Source organism: Gymnoscopelus braueri (genome assembly GCF_963280865.1).
Source record: "Gymnoscopelus braueri genome assembly, chromosome: 14".
In the NCBI taxonomy this organism is placed as follows: Eukaryota; Metazoa; Chordata; class Actinopteri; order Myctophiformes; family Myctophidae; genus Gymnoscopelus; species Gymnoscopelus braueri.
The window spans coordinates 2759796-2778819 of NC_137619.1; the positions used below are offsets into that span (position 1 = coordinate 2759796).

The window sequence follows — 19024 nt, forward strand, 5'->3', positions numbered from 1 at the left end:
TTTTGGACCACAATTCTTATATGAGACGATTCTAAGATGACCCAATGTTATTCTCCATAGAGAAATTACTTCCGCAAACCTGGGGATGAACGAGTCACGTCAGGACTTCGGTGCTCTATTATATGAAGATAGGTTGAAAATGGGTGAAATGGTCCTTTAACTGGTTAAAACATGTATGAGCCTATATATCAGTCAGAGAGCAACAAGGAGTGCAGGGTCGTACCGTATGTACGCTTTGGTTGGGACACGATGAGCTCTATTTCGTCAGGGCTCTGCTGCAAGATGGCCGCTGCGTCGCTGAACGTCACGCCTTCCAGGCTGATCTTATTGAGGGAGATCAGACGGCCGCCTGGAAATGAAGTGATCAGCACGTTTAGGACAAACATGGGAACATTCTCATTCTACTACTCTGTCACCAAAATGTGGAATGCCCTGATACCATCCTTTAACACATTGACCGCCGGGCCCGTAGTTCTACGGGCCGTTAAATCCAACGCTTAAGCGCCGATCCCGTAGCCTACGGGCTGTGGTGCTTTTTCCTTTTTTTCGATTTTTTTTTTTTTTTTCAATTTTCCGGTACGGCACATTTCATTGTAACACCACCGGAAACAGAATTATTTGGGATCCGGTTTTGACGATCACGCCGGCTCCCATTCTAAAGTCTACACTGAAACGCCATTTTCTTCGATTGTAGTTTTTCTCCTCGCTGATCACTGTTTAACATAAACCGTTCTAACTCAACAATGGATGCCCCGTTTGACACGTGGTTTGGACTGGTAGACACAGGGAGATGTCCGCGATGTTTACAAACAGTGCACAGATCAATCTTAAGGATTTTAACGACGTCTATGGCGACGTGAAAAAAACAAAAAACAACAATAAAACGTTGGCACTGGTGAGTACATTATGAGATTAACCTCTGGCGGTCAATGTGTTAAAGGATGTGTAACACTGGTTTCTTTCTACATTGGCCTGAAAAAAACATCTATCAGGAGACCACAAGGGGAGGTAGATGTCATTTCCCATCATCTTTCTACATACAGTAAGAGTCTTGTATTATTGTGTTTTTTAATGCTATGTTGATGAATTGAATACATAGGACCACAATGGAAACAAGTCCCCAGGATTTTGTTTGTGTTATCCCTTTCACCTTCATGTCTGACTGTACCACGTGCTGTTTCCCATTTCTGACTAATAAAGTATTCAATCAATCAATGGTTAAAAAGGACAAAATCGCCAGTAGAGGATTCAGGTAAAAAAGAAATCATTGAAGTCACCCTTTATAGTGCTTCTGTTGCGAGCAATATTCTTGGTTCTACAAGGCTATGATAAAGCGGTATGTCTTAATTTATGCTTAGTCGCAGGAAGGCGTTGCATGTCGAAAATAGCCGACCTACAAGCCGGCAACGCGTTGCGGAAGCGGCGCGTTGTCAGCTTCTCAGCTTGTGGGTCAGCTATTTTCGGCATGCAACGCCGATGAATCTGCAGCTTCAAGTGTCTGTTTGCAATTAATGTGTGTAACTGCACCTGGTCTGATTCGGCCATCTTTGTCTGCAGGCCCGTCAGGCACAATGGAAGCTATAAAGATCCCCAGGTCCAGTTTCCCCGTGTTGTCCTCTCCCACAATTATGAACCCTGAGAGAGGAAAGAGGAACCAACCGGGTGAATGCTTTCGCCGACTGTGCAGAAAGAAAAGGACTCCATACACTCTAAAGCACTCATTTTACACCGCTCCCTCAGATCAGCTAACACTGTCTGAAAAGCTGTCTGAACCCTTTCTCTAAAACACCCAGGACTTAAACGCTCCACACGTCCCAGACTCTTCTCCCTCCTGGCTCCCAAACTGTGAAACAAACTCCCCATTGCAGTTAGAACTGCAGACTAACTCTCTATTTTTTTGCCGTAACAGAGTACTGAAGTCCTGACGTCACTCGTTCATCCCCTGGGTCGTGGAAGTCATTTCTCTATGGAGAATAACATGGGGTCGTCTTAAAAATCGTCTCATATAAGAATTGTGGTCAAAAAATCAACAAACAGTCCCGGCGATATTGTCGGGGAGGTGGCTCTAAAATCGTAAAATCAGTCACTCATATTTGATACAGTCTATTTCTGGCGAAAATGTAACTAATTCGGCGGCGGCGTTTTCTCGCCGTCAGTTGATGCTTCATATCCATAAGAGTCAAACCGCTGGGATCATTTGTTTATTTTTGGAACACAGTTCTTATTTGAGGCGATATTAAACACGTCTATGGGAATTCTGAATGGGGAAATAAACCGTGACCCAGGTAGGATGAGTAAATTAGACTCACTCTATCTGAAGACTCACCGCTTCAGACTCCGCCTCAGCCCTTGACCTTAGCACTTGACCTAGATATGACGACCATTCAGACACAGCGTGGTCATTTCGTTCTCATGTTTTTGTTACATTAGGCTTGTTTTTAATTTTTTTTATCACAAATGTTAAAAATGTAATTTAGATCAGCATGTTATTTGGATAGATGCTACGTTCATTGTTTATCTGGTATCCTATAGTTTCATTGTACAGATTTTTTACAGTATATTGTTTAGACAGATACTAGGTTCTCGGTTTACTAGGTTCTCTGCATTTGATGTATGTGTTTACCTTGCTTTATTGTAAGTCGCTCTGGATAAAAGCGTCTGCTAAATGCCTAAATTGTAAATTGTACACCAGAAAAAGTCACAGATCAAACCTTTCTCCATACATACATACCAAAGCCTAATTTCGGGTCCTTCCTCAAGGTCACGCAGATTATTTCTCTCTCAGGCGAGGTCCTGGTCGGGGTGTCGACTGCGAGGCAGATGTTTCACATTTATTAGCAGTCCTATTTAATGTGCTACTTTCTATCAAACGCTTGTAATCAGTTTAATGCGCATCCCCCTCCATCTTGGGGATGAGCCACAGTGCAAAGCACAGTAAATCAGTTTAAGGAGGGAAGGCTTGCAACTCACTTTTAACGGTCTGTACTATAAACTTTGTTTGTAACACAGCGTTAAAAGTGAGTTGCGAGCCTTCTTTTCTTCAACTGCTTTCCATTAAAAGCCAATCATACATTAAGACATCAACAATGGGTATTTTCAGACTATAGGAGAAAGGAAACGCATTCCACTTAAATTATAGACAAACAACTTGTGGTTATACTTTATTTAGACTTCAGGAGATGACAAGCTATCAGCTATCTGTGTACAGAACTAGGGCTGTGAATCTTCTGCGATCTCACGATTCGATTACGATTCTTGGGGCCACGATTCAATTAAAAATCGAAATCGTGAAACAACATAATTGCCTTGATGCAAGTAATATTAACCAGCCTCAACGAGCGTCAGCTGGACAGTGACACACACCTCCTCTCTGCTGTGCTGAACTGAAAGTGGCTGCAGTAAAGAGTTTAGTTTTTCCCCTTAAGGATTGAATAAGACATGATAATGTTTACTGTGAATATGGTAAGCTTACATTTCATAACACACACGCGCACGCACACACACACACACACACACACACACACACACACACACACACACACACACACACACACACACACACACACACACACACACACACACACACACACACACACACACACACACACACACACACACACACACACACACACACACACACACAACAGTATGAACTCCTGCAACTTTCACCAGGGGGGAAAAAAATGAATCCCAAGTGAATCGATTTTTGGAAATTGTGAATCAATTCTGAATCGTTGATAATAACAATCGCGATTTTTACCTGCATTGATTTTTCCCAACACCTCTTGTTCAGAACTAGAGTATACTCACCCCGAATGGAGGAGGAAGCCTCAGAGTCCTGCTTCTGTAGTGACACACTGGACAGGATTCTAGGAATGGACTCTGGAGTGCTACCACATAACAACAACACAGTCTAGTTACCAACGGCATGAGTTGCACTAATATAACATCCATACAGCATGGAATCCATTATGATGCTAAAGAGTTACCAACTGACAAGAGTTCGAAATAGCCGATCTACAAGCTTACTGAAAATATATATTTTTTGTAGTAAACAGAAAAAAGGAAATTTACTCGTGACCCATAAAAATGGGTCCACGATCCAAATATGGGTCCCGACCAACAAGCCCCCAGAACCGAGAGGCAGCAGTGAAGCGCATTGGACATGCTGGCCAATCATAGGTACTGCAGTTTATTACGGCTGAGGCCAGACACATGAACGAGGGAAAACGGTTTCGACCAATGGGCTCGACTCACGAGCTTGCGCACGGACGTGACGCAACTCCATACAAGTTGATGGGCGGGGACTTACAGTACAGTGCCCTCTCTATTATTTTTAACTCTATGGTCACGTCCCACTGGACCCAGCCAGACACACTGGAAGCGGCAGAAGCTCACGTCATCAAACGCACCCGGCTGGCTGCCGCCTCACAGGCTAGAATGTTTTATGGTTAGATAGACTTTTTTAGTTTGTACACTTAGAATAACTGCAAATCGATGCATTTGTTTTATTGGTGTTTATCCACCAGAGAGTAATATGCTTAAGAAATAATTTATAGAATTTATAGAGTTACTGTATGGGAAGACCGAAATCTTCAATCATTTTTGTTGTTTTGTTAAGTTTTAACTATGTAATGGTGGAATTCCATTGTAAAAAAAAGTCTATCTAACCACATAAAACATTCTAGCCTGCATGTGAGGCTGCGGCCGGGTGCGTTTGATGACGTGAGCTTCTGCCGCTTCCAGTGTGTCTGGCTGCTGGGTCCAGTGGGACGTGACCAGAAGTTGGAGAGGTTGTTTAATTATGAGGTATTTAAGACGGCACATTTTGTCTCTAGAGCCTGGAGTAGAAGACGATCTCATCTTTTCAAATAGGTTCATGTCCGGTCTTCTGTTAAGATGTGAGGTAACAGGCCCAATGCTGTTGTATTTTAAAGTTGTATTTATGTAATCTGCCATGTGTCGTATGAAGCTTGAGTGTTTTAGTTTGGTATTCGTTTGTTCATTGTTTGTGAATTATTATGTCGGTTCATTGTTTATGTCAAATGAAATGCAAAAGTGTCCTGTAAGTCCATATGGGAACATTAGCCAAAATAATTTAGATCTACAAGCTCACAACGTGTCGAGTAGCGACATGATCAATTACAATCTCCACTATGTGATTTATTTAAATTGTTATCGCGATAAACGACCATAACAATTATCGTCCCGTCTCCTATATATATATATATACATATAGATTACCTCCAACACGGCTGGTCCTTAGACTCGGAGAGGCCGTCACGCGATTCGACGTCCAGCTCCGTGTCTTTGCTGGACGAGACGCGCTCTCTGCTGTTCTCCCTCCGCAGCTCCCTCTGCTGGCGGAGCCGCGCCTCCAGCTTGGTGGGCAGGTCGGTGCAGGACTTGGAGTGCGAGTCCTGGGCGTCCTGGGCGGTCACCTCCGGCGACAGGCCCACCATGTTCAGCATGCCGTCCGAGCACGACAGGCGCTTCATGCTGCTGTTCCGAGACTGGTACATCGCCATGTAGTTCATCTCCATGTTTTCATCTGCAAACAAAGAAAGACCCCCGACCCGGGTGAGAGATCAGGGTGCGTGTCTGATAAAATGAATGATCTAAATACTGAATCAAGCAGTCTGGGGTGAAACACAAAAGCCTGAGTAGACATTAAAATGAAACTTTTTTGAAAGTGATAATCCTTTAACACATTGCATGCCAGTCGCGTAGATCTACGCGAACCTATTTAAAGCCGCAGCGTGCCAGTCGCGTAGATCTACGCGAACCGCCGATTCCCATGTTAAGTGCCCCAGGTGCACTTTCCGAATTTTTTTGATCCATTTCCGTTTCCGGTTTCCGGTCGGAAACGGAATTATTCGGGTTCCGTTTTTTTTCGATCGTATCCGCTTCCTGTCTGGGATCCTGTTTAAAACTCGATTTTCTCTGGTTGTTGTTTTTCTCCTCGCTGATCACTGTTTACCGTTGGTCGGCTGTAGCTTCAAGATGGCGGCACGGATTTGGAAACTGTTTTCGCTGGTTGTTTCTCACGGATCCGCTGTGTGTTTAGAACCAAATGAACGCGCACTTTTAACTTATTTAGCGAGGTCTGTGGCGACATGAAAAAAACTAAAAAACAACAATAAAACGCTGGCACTGGTGAGTACATTATGAGATTAAACTCTGGCATGGAATGTGTTAATGTATTATTTGGTTATTTGCCCAGTGAAAGATTATATCAAAATAATAATAAAAACATTTTATGAAAAAGTTGCACCGTATGACTTTTAACCACTTATAAACCCCAGCATCCATATTGTGGAAAAAGCTTTTGCAGAAAATAGTAGATCGACAAGCGTGTTGTTGTTCTGCTATTTTCAGCCAAAGCTTCCCCCACAATAACAGAAAACAGAATAGAGACTAGCATAGAGCCCTGAGGGGCTCCCGCTCAACCGTAATGGGGTTTAAAGTGGTTCTAAGTGGTTCAAATCTCACCACTTGCGACCACGCTGTGGTTGAGCTGTCGTGACGTCATCTCGCTGTGGAACTTGTGCTGAGCGGAGCAGAGGCTGAGGATGTACTGAGCGATCTTAGAGCTCTCCGTAGCAAAGCTGTGCTTCTTACCGCTGGGCCCGCCGCTCTCTATGGTCACCTTACGCCTCTGACAGAGAGAGAGACACACAACAACACATTTACTCTCTATGGTCACCTTACGCCTCTGACAGAGAGAGGGTCACACAACAACACATTTACTCTCTATGGTCACCTTACGCCTCTGACAGAGAGAGGGTCACACAACAACACATTTACTCTCTATGGTCACCTTACGCCTCTGACAGAGAGAGAGACACACAACAACACATTTACTTTAATTCAGGGGTCTTCAACAGGGGGTCCTCAGAGCTACTATAGGGGGTCCCACAAATCTTTGTGTGATAGGATTTCGTTTTTTTACATTAACCACTTGAACCCTAGAATTCCTTTTCTGAGGGGAACATTAGCCTGAAATAGCAGATCTACAATCGGCTATTTTTTATTTTTTTATTATTTTTTTATTATTTTTTTATTTTTTGGCAAAGACGCTATAGGTGTAGAGGGAAAAAAGAGCAAACTAAGTTAAAAAAAAAAAAATTAATCTGAAACACAGTTTTATACAATATAGAGTAGGGGGTCCCTGCTTCATCTCTCTCTCAGCTAGGGGGTCCTTGGCCTGAAAACGTTGAAGACCCCTGCTTCAATTTGAACACACAAGGTGCGGTACGACATTGTGCAAAATGGAGATAATATAAGCAACAGTGAACTGATTATTAAAATAATTGATTTTTAATCAAATATTCTTTTGAAAATGAGCAAAAGTAGCAGATCTATAAGCTTGTCCTAATAAGTGACATTTCCTATCAGAGATGGTAGCAGTAAGGTTGTATATGAGCTTTGTTTACCCCGGTGGAGATGGAGTCCGTCTCCCTCCAGAGGAAGCGTCTGTTGACCACGCGGCCGTGGTTCTTCACCTCGCACACAATGATCCCTTTGGCACAGATTCCCAGAACCAGCTCCCCAATGACCGTCCTCTTCTCCCGGCCCACGCGGTGGAACACCACGCCATACTCCGGTAACTGCTGGACGATCTAGAGGAGGAACCATCCAAAACGTTGGGTAAGGTGCATAGTTATGTGCATGTTGTCTCTGTCGGGTGGAAACCGCATATGTCCAAAACTACTACTTTTCAGGATTCAAATTCAAAAACAGCAAAAATTCGAGCTTTTCGAGCTTGTCGATCTGCTACTTTTGATGCTTTTGTGTGACGCTGTAGAATGATCAAGTAAGAGAGAAATGTGTGCAGATAAAAACACCTGCACAAATCAGTGTTGTTCCACATGCATGACATCAGTTTGTGTTGTGAGTGACATCAGACCAGAGCTTTGTCAGCCTATATAAGCTGTTGCAGACATCTAGAGAGACAACGAGAGGAATATTGAGAGATTATTTGATTAAGGCAGATACAGAGACACTGATACAGAGACGTTGACAGAGAGACACACAGAGAAGAGACAGACGTGGACAGAGTGAGACACAAAGGAAGAAAAGAGAGATACAGAGATAGAGATGCTGTGCTGGTCGGTGCCGCTGAAAAGAGGACCACAGACAGATAACTTCCATGGTTGTGCTGCTGGGCCAGTGGAGGACAAGGTGTATTCCTTTGGAGGGTTCTATACCAGGCTGACCTACAACAAGGATCAGATTGATGTTCACGTCTTCAACACAGTGACTTTGTGCTGGATGACGTTGCCCCCAGTGACAACTGGAAGAGGAGAATGTTCCCTTGATGTTCCCTCCATACGCTACAGACACACAGCTGTACTGATAGAAGATATCATCTATATCTGGGGTGGGATGGTGAATTGTGAGATAAAAGTGGACAACAATCTGGAGACCATCACGGGAGACGGTGACAACGTTCTTTATGCATTTGATGTCGACGCCCACAGATGGTTCAAGCCGAAGATTTCCGGAACTGTTCCAGAGGCGAGGTCCGGCCACTCAGCCTGTGTCTTGGAGAAGGTCATGTTTATCCATGGAGGGTGGAACCAGCTGACTAGACTCACTAATGACATCTACAAGTTGGACACCACAACAATTATCTGGTCTTTAATTAAAACCAGAGGCACTCCAGCACCTGTTTCATCACTTCACTCTGCCACCATCATCGGGACAAAGATGTTTGTATTTGGGGGCAATGGGCACCAGGACAACAACATCAGAGTGTTTGACACAGAGACCAATGTTGGCTGAGCACACCTTCTGCACATCTTTTTCCAGAACAACGTTACAATCATGCAGCCTTTGTCTACAATGGAGAACTGTACATATATGGTGGATACAACTCTGGTCTGAGACGGAGGTTCAATGATCTGTGGAAATTAGATTCCAAGACCTTCTCCTGGAGGAAGGTTGAGCCCAAGGGGAAAGGCCCAGATCGGTTGGGTAAAATATGCTGTTGCATGGTGGGAGATCGTATCATCCTCTTTGGAACACGACTCATCTTACATATCTTACATGTAAGTCCTAGTCTGAAGACGTTATGTAAGCTAACAGTTATTCAGAACGGTTTGGAGCAGTCAGGACTCCCACACAACATCAGGTGGGAACTGGTAGCCATGACAACAGAAAGACAAAAACGTAAAAAAAGACAAGAAAATAGAAAAGAAATTATGCTCCAGTGGATGCTGATGATCGTAGAGAAGATGACACAGAGTGGCCTGGACTTCCTAGACTTAAGTCCTAGTTTTAAGACGTCTGGAGCTTGGAAATCTGACTAAACATCAGGAACCGGCAGCCGTAAAAAAAAGCAAATGAAGGAGAAAAAAACTGAAAGAAACATACCAGAACAGTGATTCTCAACCTGTGGGCTGTGATGATATTGCAAGTGGGCTCCCAAATAATTAACAAATCACTACGATTCTGATAATATAACATCTTATCTTATCTTACTACTCTAATTAACAAAAGCTTTGAAAGTTCGTCCGGGATTCGCAAGCACAGGATCACTCCACATGCCTCCAAGACCTGCCACAGACTGTTGATCAGAGCTATGGCTATGATTTAGGCATCTTACCCGACCTCCATCAGTGATCAGACTCTCGGCTTGATTGATTCTCTGATTTGCCTATCAGACCCTCAGCCTGATCTGGCAGGTTGCCATAGCAACCAGATACAGGAAGTCTGACCTCTTTATCACATGACCGAGGTTGGGAGGTTGGGACTAGAGGTTAGGGCCGCAAAGCAAAGCGGGGAGGGAGGAGAGGAGAGGAGCCGAGAGGAGAGGAGAGGCCAGAGGGGCCGGACTTCGCATGACATGTATGCAGAGTGACTAGGCCTGCAAAGGTCGCCGTCCTGAGGAGGAAATTGACTATTTAGAAAGGAGGACAGTCGAAATGTTTTGGGACGATGATGAGTTTGGAACTCTGTCTGGACCAACCTCGGATCGAGCCTACATCTACTCTTTCTGTACACTTTTTTGAAAAAAATCTTCCTCCTAGTATAACCATAAAACCTGATGATCATGTTTTAGGGGGAGAAAAAATCATTGAAAATCACGGCACCCCCGTCTTTAATTTCCGAAAAAACACAAAATGTTAAAAATATGGAGATCAGCGGTTTCTGCCCGACAGCAACGATATGTGGCTGTGTGTATGTGTATGTGTATGTGTATGTGTATGTGTATGTGTATGTGTATGTGTATGTGTATGTGTAATGTGTAATGTGTATGTGTGTGTGTGTGTGTGTGTGCGCACTTGCGCTGGGTACCTTTAGGAACTCTAGCTCCGCCTCCTCAGGAAGCATCTGGGCGTGACAGGCATGTAGTCTTGGCAGTTCGTCCTTCAGGTTGGGGATGGCCATCCTCTCCAGCATCCTCCGGGACACGTAATGCTCCGCCTGGTAGTAGTTCTTACCGTACAGCTACACAGGAACACACAAAGAAATGTAAAACAACAGACCACAGAATGATATACTGGGTATGACCTTTGTGTCACCAGTCTACACTCTCACTCACAAAAACGGCCTACAATGACTTCTTGGGACAAAATGTGACCAAACGGCAAACGTTTTGACGTAACGGGGGTCCCCTTCACGTCGCCTAACGCCGTCCCCGGTCACTTCCGCACTTCCTGGAATGCGGAAGTGCCGTTCTCAAACCCAAGACGTAAAAGGGTGACTCCAGCCACGAGAGGCACCGCCGAGCGAGCCGTTGCGAAGTGCGCTTCAGCCGACTCAGCGCCGTTCGAGTTATGACCCGATAGAGACAGGATCGTAACTCATATCCCCCCCTATGTGTAGTAGCGGGTATACCCACGATTGCCATTTGGTCAAATCTGCCCCTAGCCGTCACCCGTTTGCCGTCTTGGGAGTGAGAATGCGTTGCACCCATTGAACAAGATGTGACTCCCCTGTGTCAAAGGTTGACATGATGGGGCTCCCCATACACTGTGAGAAATATGGACAATGGTGATGTGACGTCACCCAGTGGTTTTTACAGACCCCTTCTGAAGCCTGCAGTTCAGCTACTTCAAATCCACCATCTTGGAATTTATCAGCGCTGAATCATCTAATGCTTTTGGGTGGAAGGAGAGCGAGGGTTGGGTGTTCACTCAGTAGAACCAGTAGAAGTATACCCTTCTTTATAATTAATTTAAACATTAATGGGAGCATAATTTACGAAAACGCGTATCATGCTGCGTGAAAGATTTGAAACTATAGCGATTGAAAACGGTCTTCACAGAAAGGTTTACTATAGGTGACGTAAAGTCGGGACATGTTTCCAGTGGCTTTGACGGGATGAAATGTTTCCCACAAGTTGCTGCTGCTGGAAACCTGTGTGATGTCGGATGATTTCGACAAACCAGATTTTGCAGTGCAAAATGCAGTGTTAAGTGTGTACATCAATCTTCTCATGTTACGGTAAGAGAAGTTAAATAATAACGCGACGTGTTGTTGATCCTGCACCGTCGTAGGGCTGTATGGATTTAGTGTGTTGTTGATATCCATGATGACGGATAACGTGGTGGAAGAAACGCAGACTGTGTACGATCGATGGTGGTTTATGGTAGCGTTAATACTTCCAACGTGACGATGAATGACGAGCCATCCATGAAGACATCAGCCCAGCGTTACCGAAGACAGCACAAGGAGAGAGAGAGAGAGATTTGGGTAGGAAAGAATGCCTTCTCGTAGCATTTAAACAGCGTCTCCGTGCAGATTCATAGTTCAGACAGATCAAACTCCATAACTAAAACACTGGGGGGGTTTATAGCATAACATTTGCCCATGTAGTCGAAGGAGGAGGAGGATGTGTTATTTCAGCATTATTAGTGAGCTCTGCTGTCCGCTCTCTCTCTCCGATATCTCCGATCAATACGTAAACAAATAAACCACAATTCTATTGTAACTATGAATTATGGACATGACTAGGAATTGTCATGTAGCCTCAACACATGTTTACTTTAAATAAAGCCTTTCGTTGTTGAAACTATGGCTTTTAAAACATTACAGCTTTGATGCAAATTCCAAACATGAGGGTGAGAGTCAATTGAAAATGAATAATAAATATCGATGCCATTTTCGATTACTGCAAATCGAATAATCGATTTGCAAAAAAAAAGCCTATAGGGTCACATCCCTAGTATCTAATAAAGACAGATTGAGTACCTCAGGCATGTAATCCCCGAACTCAGCTTGCAGAGCGAGTGCTCCCAGGAACAGACCCGTCTCCTCATTACAGTGTAATCTGTCCTCCATGATGTCCCTACGCAGCTGTAAGTAATACTGGTGGCGAGTCAGTCTGTGTCTGGGAGACAAAAACCAACATTTAGTAAAAAGGTGTATTGTCGCTGTGGGGCAGAAACCTTGTATCTCCATATTTCATATTGTTTTGCCTAAATGAATGAATGAAAGGCCTTCTTCATCATATGGCAGTGTCTTCTTCATCATATGGCAGTGTCTTCTTCATCATATGGCAGTGTCGTGCAAAGGTAGCGACAACAGCCAATGTACAAAGCTCACAATGTGAGCTGGTGGAGCTGCTATTTTTGATCATTTCTTTTATTTTCAGAAGATTTCACCTACAGTATAATGACAATCCTAAAATAGGTCTTTCTGTGATTCAAAAAATAACAAATAAAAATGAATGTATCAAGTATTAACAATAGCTTGTGACTAAATAATACAATATTGGATCCATTGGAACACAGATCATTTCTTTCATGAAAAGTTAATGTTTTGGACATGCAAGGTTCCCGCCAGACAGCGACAATATATAACAGATGCTGACTGTTATTGTGTACACTAAAATACACCTCAGAGCAGATACCTATGATAAGATTATTATCATTAGTAGTAGTAGTAGTAGTAATAATAGTAGTAGTAGTAGTAGTAGTCGTAGTAATAGTAATAGTAATAGTAATAGTAATAGTAATAGTAATAGTAGTAGTAGTAGTAGTAGTAGTAGTAGTAATAGTAGTAGTAGTAGTAATAATAGTAGTAGTAGTAGTAGTAGTAATAGTAATAGTAATAGTAATAGTAGTAGTAGTAGTAGTAGTAGTAGTAGTAATAGTAGTAGTAGTAGTAATAGTAGTAGTAGTAGTAGTAGTAGTAGTAGTAGTAATAGTAAAAAACCTATGTCACCACTTACAAAATTAAGGAAATGTCATCGACAAAGAATTTGACCCGTAGAAACAGCATAAACGGGGACATGTGCTCTTTTTTCCAACTGTCAGGAGCCACTTTGGAGATTTTTGTTTCATGGTCCAAAAAGAAATATTCTTCATCTGTGAAATGACACCACAGAACATGTTTTAGACAGAAGTAAGACAGGCATAATAGCTCAAAAGCAATGTGTCTACAAAATACATTTGTATTCCTGTTTCACATTCTTAATGAGATAGTATTTGAGTAACCATTTCCAATGGTTCTGACCACTTAAGCCCTATTTCATACTTTGTCATATGATGGTGTCGCGCAGTGGAAAATTTGCCGATCTATAAGCTCATAACGCGTTGTATCGCGACGACTTGTGAGCTTGTAGATCTGCACTTTCTTTTTGCTATTTCGGAAAATGTTTTTAAAAAGACGTGTGCGTATAATGTACCTTTTGGCAAATAAAACAATCAACAGAATGCAATCAGAAAGACAAATGAACAAAAGCAGCATACAGGACAGTATTATCAGCATACAGGACAGTATTATCATTATTGTGCTCCTTACCGTCTAGAAAGGCAAGGCCAAAGTAGAAGTGCTCCACCAGGTTGGCGTGAGCCACCACCATGTCGAACACGTCCCTCCCCCTGGAGGTGAGGTCACAGCGGACCACCACCGTCTGGCCGTTAAGCAGCATGACGTTGATCTCCCTCTGCGCCGCGCCCGAGCGCCCCTTCTTAGACTGTGGACACACCCAGAGACACACCCAGAGACACACCCAGAGACACACCCACACACATCAATACACACAGTTACACAGTCAACAGACAACCGTCTAACACAGTAAAGGACGGGCAACCGTGCCTTTGCTGTGTTGGAACCGAAGTCGTGGAACAAACTCGCCTTGAGCATCAAATCTGCCCCCAACCCCTATAGGGACTTTTAAAAGCATGCTAAAGACCCACCTTTTCACTGTAGAGCAGTGGTTTTCAACCGTTTTCATATCAAGGTCCATTATTTATTCGGCATTTAATCTCCGATTAGGAAAGATAATAATAGGCAAATGTTGATCGAAATAACAATTCTCTAATTGTGTAGAATTCTTGTAAATTACGTAATGCAGATGTTTAACAATAATCTAACTCTTGAGAGCGTAAAATAAAACCAAATGGACCCGTAAGGGTCCATTTGGTTTTGGGTTCAAGAGATTTTTCTCTCTTTCTCTCTTTCCTCCGGCTGCGCTACTGTAAATACCGAACATAAGAACCTATGTTTGCATTTGTATGGAAACAGAAATTATTCACCAAGAATAATTTAACACATTTACCACAAGTGATCCCGGTAGCTCCAGAATGACGGGCGGTTCTTCCGACATGCGGATGAACTCGGGACCCAATGCCTGAGATAAGAACCAACGATGAAGATGAAGATGAAGAGGGTTTATTGTGTCACATAAACAGGTACAAGCAGTGAAATGTTGCTGGGGCATGTTCCACAAGAATGAAATGAAAACAATAAGACTAAGACAGGGGTCTTCAACGTTATCAGGCCAAGGACCCCCTAGCTGAGAGAGAGATGAAGCAGGGACCCCCTCCTCTATATTCTATAAAATTGTGTTTCAGATTAAACTTTTTTTGTTTACTTGGTCTGCTCTTTTTTCCAGAAGGAGCGAGTGCATTTTGCGGCAGCGGAAGCTTCCACGGAACTGCCGCGGAACTGCCGGTGGAGGAGCGGCAGCTGCCGGCAGTGACTGCCGGCGGTGGAGCGGCAGCTGCCGGCGGTGGAGCGGCAGCTGCCGGCGGTGGAGCGGCAGCTGCCGGCGGAGCAGCGGAACTGCCTCGGAACTGCCGGTGGAGGAGCGGCAGTCAACTTCTTTTTTCCGCCGATAAAGTATAGTTTTGGACCATGACGGAGGCGCGCCGAATCAGCAGACCTTGAGGCCAAGGAGTCGCGCCCGAGCGGCCCCAGGCGCGAGTGCCCGCGACGACCGGCCGATGGTCTGCTAGTCGACTAAGCGCCGTCCGAGTTATGTACCGATAGGCACAGAATCGTAAATAATATTGGTGGGGACTGCGTTACACAAACGCAGCACACTCCCAAAGCTGGCGCCCCCGGCAGCTCCGCGGCAGCTGCCGCTGCCGGAAAATGCACTCGCTGTCCCTCCTTTTTTCCCTCTACACACCTACCTCTTTGCCAAAAATAGCCGATCTACAAGCTCACAATGCCTCGCAGCGCGAGGCGTTGTGAGCTTGTAGATCGGCTATTTTTGGCTAAAGTTCTCCTCAGAGAAGGGATGCTAGGGTTCAAGTGGTTAAGGTAAAATAAAAAATCCTATCACACAAAGATTTGGCGGACCCCCTGTAGTAACTCTGAGGACCCCCTAGGGGTCCCGGACCCCCTGTTGAAGACCCCTGGACTAAGATAAGAGGCTCGGTCGGTGTAGCTTTACCTTGACTTTCCTCGGGGTCAGGCTGGCCGAGGACTCGCTGAATGTGATGGAGGGACTCTGTGAGCGGCCGGTGGCCTTGGGGGACATGTCGTGGTGATGGGGGCTCCGGCCCACCCAACTACAGGTGCTCTCCCTGTGGTGACGGAGGTCACGAGGGAGTCTGGATGAGGAGGAGAGGGGGGGTGTGTGGGGGGACGGATCACAGTGGTATCAGTAACAGTGGAACGTCAATCTATTTAGACCGGCGGTTCTCCAACATTTCCAAGTCACGGACCCCTAAATTGATGCAGCATGTATTTGGCTAGCCGTAGATCAAGACTATCGTAGATTTTGACATTTGTATATCTACGAGAGTCTTGGCGACCACTGCCCCAGTTTGCCTTGGACTTTCACCAGTAAAGCCCGTACTTTTCTGAACATGTACAAATGCAATATATAAGGTGCTTACCCCGCTTACCCCAAATGTTAACTAGCGGTCCGGAGTCTTTGTGCAATGAATTAGTCCGTATTGTTCAATAGATATGTGTTTTAATCCCGCCTGTGGCCGAACGTCATTTTCCCCCCTCATTTACTTCCTGTTTATATTGAGTGTAATTCCGTCTTTCACCAGATGCGCCCCCTCACTACCGCCCATTGGGAACTTCTGACAGAAATCGGCCACGGGCAGGATTAAAACACTTTTTAATTGAAAAATACGGACTAATACATTGCACAAAGAATCCGGACCGCTAGTTAACATTTGGGGCAACCGGGTAAGCACCTTATATACTTTTTACATGTACGGAGAAGTACGGGCTTTACTGGTGAAAGTCCAGGGCAAATTGATTGGGGGGGGGTCGCTAAGACTCTCGTAGATTAAAAAATGTCAAAATCGATAAAATCCATCTACGATAGTCTTGATCTAAGGCTAGTATTTGGCTACAGATGACCTAATTGAAAATATCTTGTTCCATAAGTGAAGATTTTGGATGTTAGATTAGATTTATTACATCATTGTACAGCTGTCTAACATACTGTAGGTGCAGGAGGTGACAGTGGAGAGAGTGAAACAGTATACAGTTACATTCTCTCATTGAGCTAATAATAACTTCTATCCATAGAAATATTAGTGAAATTAAACTGTTCCTCATTTTGCTGCGGACCCCCCTGACACCCCCTTAAAGGACCGCTGGGGGTCCCCGGACCCCACTTTGAGAACCACTAGATTTAGGCAGCGTCACTTCCTCTCAGATCCTGACTTGACAAACGCACTCTCTCTCTCACACTCACACAACGCACTCTCTCACACAACGCACTCTCTCTCTCTCACACTCACGCACACACACACAACGCGCTCTCTCTCACACACACACACACACACACACACACAACGCGCTCTCTCACACACACACACACACACACACACACACACACACACACACACACACACACACACACACACACACACACACACACACACACACACACACACACACACACACACACACACACACACACACACACACACACACACACACACACTCCTCTGAAGATGTACTGGCTCAGCAAACAGTGAGCTGTACATCAATGATGCAGAGCCTCCTAACACACCACAGCACCAGATTATTGTGGCTACGGATAGCGTTTTACACGGGTCTGATGGATGGCGTTTACCAATGGTGTGTGTGTGTGTGTGTGTGTGTGTGTGTGTGTGTGTGTGTGCGCGCGTGCGTGCGTGTCAACATTCAAAGATTCCAGATGTGTATGGTTACATGTTCTATACGAGCTACACGAGACAGAAACGTTCTTTTGGTTTTGATTCCACATATAAAAGCAGCGTCAACAACCAGAACAACAGCAGTAATAGTAAGAGAAAAGCAGCAAATCATCATCGCGCTGTCGGGGCAGAAACTCTTATCTCCATATTCTAAAATTATGCCCTACTTGATCATACTACAGTATCACACAAAGGCATCAAAGGTAGCAGATCTACAAGCTCGTTTTGAGTTTGTAGATCTGCTAGTTTTGATATTTTTTTTATTTGAATCCTGAAAATAAACTGTTTTGGACATATGAGGTTTCCACCCGACAGAGACCATACTGTGTCACACACACACACACACACACACACACACACACGCACACACACACACAAGTAGACGCACACATGCACACGCGCGCACACATGCACACACACGGGTGCACACACACACACACACACACACGCTCACACACGCACACGCACACGCACACACACACACACACACACGTACCTGTCTAAAGCAGTCGAGTATAAAGCTGAGGTAGAGCTCCTTGTTCTTTGTCTCCAAGGTCTCTGAGGTAAACTCCCTGCAAAAACACACAAAAATACCCCAAATAACTGTACTAATTACTAAACAACAATAGTAATACCCAAACCTATACATAACTGTACTAAACAATAGTAATACCCAAACCTCTACATAACTGTACTAAACAAACCTCTACATAACTGTACTAAATAAACCTCTACATAACTGTACTAAATAAACCTCTACATAACTGTACTAAATAAACCTCTACATAACTGTACTAAACAAACCTCTACATAACTGTACTAAATAAACCTCTACATAACTGTACTAAATAAACCTCTACATAACTGTACTAAATAAACCTCTACATAACTGTACTAAACAAACCTCTACATAACTGTACTAAATAAACCTCTACATAACTGTACTAAACAAACCTCTACATAACTGTACTAAACAAACCTCTACATAACTGTACTAAATAAACCTCTACATAACTGTACTAAATAAACCTCTACATAACTGTACTAAACAAACCTCTACATAACTGTACTAAACAAACCTCTACATAACTGTACTAAATAAACCTCTACATAACTGTACTAAATAAACCTCTACATAACTGTACTAAACAAACCTCTACATAACTGTACTAAACAAACCTCTACATAACAGTACTAAACAAACCTCTACATAACTGTACTAAACAACAATAGTAATACCCAAACCTATACATAACTGTACTAAATAAACCTCTACATAACTGTACTAAATAAACCTCTACATAACTGTACTAAATAAACCTCTACATAACTGTACTAAATAAACCTCTACATAACTGTACTAAATAAACCTCTACATAACTGTACTAAATAAACCTCTACATAACTGTACTAAATAAACCTCTACATAACTGTACTAAATAAACCTCTACATAACTGTACTAAATAAACCTCTACATAACTGTACTAAATAAACCTCTACATAACTGTACTAAATAAACCTCTACATAACTGTACTAAATAAACCTCTACATAACTGTACTAAATAAACCTCTACATAACTGTACTAAACAACAATAGTAATACAGCAGAAATATAATACAGCACACAGA

The 19024-nt window shown here is 43.6% G+C and overlaps 1 protein-coding gene across 1 annotated transcript in view; it reads right to left on the reverse strand.

Moving 5' to 3' along the window:
• The window catches only part of ptpn20 (protein tyrosine phosphatase non-receptor type 20), a gene marked incomplete at its 5' end in the record, with an annotated part of 105519 nt that overhangs the window by 68147 nt on the left and 18348 nt on the right, over positions 1 to 19024 (reverse strand). The window contains 14 exons of the mRNA XM_080448931.1: positions 233 to 349; positions 1528 to 1635; positions 2732 to 2809; positions 3811 to 3890; positions 5245 to 5551; positions 6496 to 6658; positions 7437 to 7622; positions 10303 to 10455; positions 12202 to 12340; positions 13184 to 13319; positions 13756 to 13930; positions 14516 to 14587; positions 15638 to 15797; positions 17890 to 17965. Of these exons, the coding sequence (XP_080305057.1) occupies positions 233 to 349; positions 1528 to 1635; positions 2732 to 2809; positions 3811 to 3890; positions 5245 to 5551; positions 6496 to 6658; positions 7437 to 7622; positions 10303 to 10455; positions 12202 to 12340; positions 13184 to 13319; positions 13756 to 13930; positions 14516 to 14587; positions 15638 to 15797; positions 17890 to 17965 (1950 nt within the window). The remainder of the gene's footprint in view (positions 1 to 232; positions 350 to 1527; positions 1636 to 2731; positions 2810 to 3810; positions 3891 to 5244; positions 5552 to 6495; positions 6659 to 7436; positions 7623 to 10302; positions 10456 to 12201; positions 12341 to 13183; positions 13320 to 13755; positions 13931 to 14515; positions 14588 to 15637; positions 15798 to 17889; positions 17966 to 19024) is intronic.